This window comes from Alligator sinensis, unplaced genomic scaffold, assembly GCF_000455745.1.
Source record: "Alligator sinensis unplaced genomic scaffold, ASM45574v1 scaffold1145_1, whole genome shotgun sequence".
NCBI classification, from domain to species: domain Eukaryota; kingdom Metazoa; phylum Chordata; order Crocodylia; family Alligatoridae; genus Alligator; species Alligator sinensis.
Genome location: NW_005843166.1, coordinates 248,378 through 252,984, shown reverse-complemented (window position 1 = coordinate 252,984; position 4,607 = coordinate 248,378). Strand labels below are relative to the sequence as shown.

The 4,607-nt window shown below is 45.0% G+C and overlaps 1 protein-coding gene across 3 annotated transcripts in view; it reads left to right on the top strand.

The window, feature by feature from the left end:
- The window catches only part of COLGALT1 (collagen beta(1-O)galactosyltransferase 1), a 17,041-nt gene that overhangs the window by 5,864 nt on the left and 6,570 nt on the right, over window positions 1-4,607 (top strand). For 2 of the 3 annotated variants that reach the window (XM_025194175.1, XM_025194176.1), the window contains exons 5-6: window positions 3,076-3,195; window positions 4,505-4,581. In XM_025194175.1, the coding sequence (XP_025049960.1) occupies window positions 3,076-3,195; window positions 4,505-4,581 (197 nt within the window). Of the gene's footprint in view, window positions 1-1,688; window positions 1,802-3,075; window positions 3,196-4,504; window positions 4,582-4,607 lie in introns of those variants that run through there. The other variant, XM_025194177.1, reaches the window with a different exon arrangement.

The window sequence follows — 4,607 nt, the reverse complement described above, 5'->3', positions numbered from 1 at the left end:
TTCAAAAGAGGAGGTATAAAGCAGGGAAGGAAAATGACATGAAGGAATGGGTGTGATAACAAGAACTTGAGGGTCACATTGTAGATAGTGTTCAGGATGTGACCAAAGCTGCTGGAGATGCTCATTTCATTTTCTGCTCTTTCTCTGACCAGTCTGGTCTGGCCATCTTTTAGGATGAGGATGATGGTCTACCTGCTTTTTCAGTGACCCAGTGACTAAGCAGTGTTCAGAAAAGGGCTGGTAGCCTTATTCTGTGAAACAGTAACCAGTAAAACATATTTGGATTGCTTCAGCAACAAAATAACTTCCTTCCTTATTTTTAGAAGTGTTTGCTATGACAATTTGAGCTTCTCTCAGCAGTTTGTTATAGTCACTACCATACTTATTTTTACTTAATCCATCCCTGCCTTTGAGGCAGAGCCAGGACTGTGCATGGGTGCTCGCTGTCAACAGGCAATGTCAAGTTCAGCAAAACTCGGCCCTCTGAAACCCAGGAGCTGCAGAGTTAAGGTACATGCCAGTGCAACGCTAACTCTGTCCCCCCACCTTGAGAGGTGCTCCAGTAGATTTCTATCAATACTCACACTTGGCAGACCATTCACATCACTCACGAAATGGAGCATAGAGCTACTCTAGGAAAGAGCCTAAATTATTCTCTCGGCTGAGGCAAAAAGTGTGCTTAGATGAGAGACTGAACAGGAGCAGCCTATGTCTACTACATACAATTGAGGAGCTGAGCCTACATTCCAGAAGCAGCCTTGCACCCTTAGCACAGTATGCCATCTAGAGCAACATATTTACATACCCATCATAACACATACCAGTCTCGTATCCTACCTCCCTGCTGACTTTCCCCAGAACAAGAAGATGCCAAGGCACTGCTGCTGGCACAATCTATGTAGCTAAATACTGTATGCTTAGGTGTTATGCATGCATCTAATAGCTTTCATCACATGTGGAGTGAGGTGAGATACTCAGAGGACAGGCTTCTCAAATCATCTCATATTACAGCCATAGGTCTGCCAAGCTTTTTCAGCTAATTCTTCTATTATTCTGTGCAACTACATCTACCACAACTGGAGGGCTTGTGAATGATTACAGGTGGGTATTGGCAGGTAATTCCCCAGGAGCCAGATTTAGCAGGCTGGTATATACCAATTCTATACAACTTTTGGTTTCTCAGTTGTTTTTCCCCCCCTAAGTTTACTGAACTTGACATTGTGGCAGGGCCTGAGATATCACCAGGTATTAACAAAACATCTGTGTAAATGAAGATTTTTGGAGTGGCAATGTGTGGAGGGTTCAAATTTTTAACAGGATGAGAAGGGCTTTTTTGGAGGAAATTGGTATTCATCCCATTTAGGGAACTGTGACTATTACATAGGTCTCCAGTTGAGGTATTATTGTGGCCAGCTAAAGGGTGTGAATCCAAAGTAGTCCTTTCTGCTTTTGTACCCTGTATTATAGTATAGTGGAATTCACACTTTTTTCTGTTTGTTTTACTGATGTGTACCCCTGCAATTGTGTGTGATGGATAGTAAAATGAATGCTTTGTTACCACAAGCACCCTATAATCCCTTCAGCAACTGGAGAGAGATGACAAAATCTTCATGTCTTCTGCTTTTTTCCTCCATTTACAATTTCCCTTTCCTATGTTTTCCCATTCCCTCTGCTTGTGTACTCTCCAGAAGTTAACAGTGTACCTACAGAAGCATGTGTGGTCCAGTCTGAGATACTCTTAGGGTGGAATGGGGAGTGTGGTCACAGTTTGAAATGTTTGGAGAATGGAGTTGTTGACAAGGTAGGAAGGGAAACTGTGGATATGGTTTGTCTACAAAACCTTGACAGTTTTATTCTATGCTACTTATTGCAACATTTAGTTTGCAAAGGAAGACTGGTATGTCTGTCTTCATCTGTACCCACTTTGCCCACTGCCACCATTTCCCAGTTTACTTCTTGCCCCATTAAGCAACTTAGGTCTTTAGAACCTGTGACCTTGTGTCATACCATGTTGCTTCACAGTTGCTGCAGGCAGCAGCTTATTGTATGGTGGTTCGCTTTCTTAGTTGTCCACGTTCTTAGCTCTGTAAACCAAAGCTGCACATTGAACCAGAACCCCATGCCCCTACTGTGTGTCATGTCCCCACTTCCCCAGCCATGTCCTGGCCTGCCTAGTCCGCCTCCAAACTCCACCTGTTCTGGTCAGCTTCCTTTCCACATACCAGAGTGGCACATACCTTTACTTTCTTATTCTGTGTCTTTCAGAAGCTTACATTTCTGTTATTTTTCAGGGACCCAAAACTCTACCTTAGGAGCACCCTTGCTTCTCTCTCTGCCGTACTAGTGCACATGTTGGCCTATGTCCTCTGGAGGGGACTGAAGTCTTTGGATCTTAGTGTACAGCATGTGTAGATCAGGACAGCTGAATTATTTGTTTAATAGTGATTTCAGTATCTCTTCCCCAAAAGATAGAGGGAAGGGATGCCAGGCACTGGGGGTGGGTTGGGGGCAGAATGTCACCTAACTCGGCTTTGCTGCCTGACAGTCAGAACTGTAATTTGAGCTCCAAATCTTACCAAAAATTTTGGTAAAGTTTGTGAATTATAAGAAATGTTGGCACGGTGGGGGGGCAATGACAACGGTGGGCAGTGAACCTTTTGGGAGGTTGTATCTTGTGAACTCTTTGTTTGGCTGCCCCCCTGCTCTAGATGACTTGCCTTATCCCACATCCTCATGAGGTAGAGTGAATTTTGCAGGGAATCCTAGTACTAGGAGTTGACTTTCAAACAGTAAGGGCTTCCCACATTGCACTCCAGCAGAGCTGGCGCTCTGTTATAACAAGCAACTCCACATAACAGGCACTGTTAGGATTTTGTTACCTTGCAGCACTTGGACTACAGGTTTTGGCCCAATGTAGTCCTTTGCTGTTGTTTTACTCAGGCCATGGGAGATCCCTTGTCCCCAGCTTCTTAAGTCAGCCAAAGAGCACCTTGTCAGGTGTACAGGGCTAGTTTTGTCACTTGTGGAGAGCTGAGCACTGTCCTACTTGTGCCTGTTTGTGTGTGTTCGTTTCAGAAGTCCAGATGTTTGTGTGCAACAAGGACGTTTATGGCTACCTGCCAGTACCTCTGAGATCCCACAGCACTCTCCGGGACGAGGCGGAGAGCTTCATGCATGCGCAGCTGGAGGTCATGGGTAAGGGCCATATCTGGCACATGCAAAATTAAGGCCCACAGAGGCCCAGGAAGGGAGTTACTTTAGTGTGTGTTTTGTTTTTTTTTTCTCCTGTACTCCTTTGCCTTTGTCCTGGAGATTTGCTCTCTGGCGTCAAACCTAGATTTTCTTATTTTTGGAAGTGGGGGGAGGCGGGGGTCAGGAACTGTGCCCCCTACATGTAGTGAGGAGAGCAGCATGGTCTTGCCTGCTGGTAGCTGGATAACTTGTTTAGCTTCTATGAATGCTTTTTGTGCTGCATAAAAACAGACCAAAGATGTGGTGGCATCCCTTTAGTGGTAAGAAGTACTACAATCCTTTGAGGCCTCTGGTTTCCTTGGGCTACAGTGTGCCACACAAGCCTCTTTCAGTTTCCCTTCTCCTGGCCTCTGGTCTCAGCAGGACTGTATGGCAGCGCCATCCACCCTGGCATGTGTGTGCATTGCTGTCAAGTCTGGTGTGTACTGTACAGGGAGTGTCCTGGAGTTTGCTGGACTCCATCCCTGCTCCCTTGGGTACTTAGCAGGGTAAGATTCACAGTATATCTTTGTATTGCCCCTGGCAGCACAAAGATTCTTTTAGTAAAGTGGAACTGACCTCTCTTGACCAGTAGTTAAAGGGATGGGGACTGATTCCTTGATGTTTAGAAGCAACTTGTAAATTGGAGTACTGCAAAAGGGGGAGTATGGGCTAATACCATTCGTTTCCAAACAGTTTTATAAATCTGAGGCTAGAGCCCTATTCCTCTGACTTTCTTAGGCTGCATGTAGGGCGTACATACTTCTTCATTCTTCACAAGCTTCCATTCTCCTGATCTCTGAAACTGAATGGCTTCTGCCGATGGAGCTCTAGTCAATGGTTTCCTGTTCAAACACACTGTCCTTAATTGACTGGTGGAGATAGGGGTGTCCTCCCAACAAGAAGAATAAGCAGGGGCATATAGTAAATTTCATAATGCAGCAGCTGCTTGTTCAACAGGAGTAAAAAATGTAAAGTCTATGGTGGAAAGAGACTGCAGTTGTGGAAAAGATCCTTTATTTCCCTTTCTCCAGCCTTAGTTGATTCATAGAATCATAGAAAAATAGGGCGGGAAGTGATTTCTGGGTTAATTGGATTGTTTATATCCAGGTGTTCTGGTGTGAGTTTTCTTGGAGGCTTGCCCCCACTGTTGCAATCGATGGTGCCTCTTTTGCAGTTGTAGGGGTTGAAAGAGATCCCTTGGTTGCGGTCTATGGAAGTTAATGTCTTTGATGAAATGGACTGTAAATGGGTTTCTGTATTTTCCCCTTAGTGAAGAACCCTCCAGTGGAACCTTCGCAATATGTGTCGGTCCCGCCCAAGATACCTGATAAGATGGGTTTTGATGAGGTGAGATGAGGCTTTTTGCCATGCGC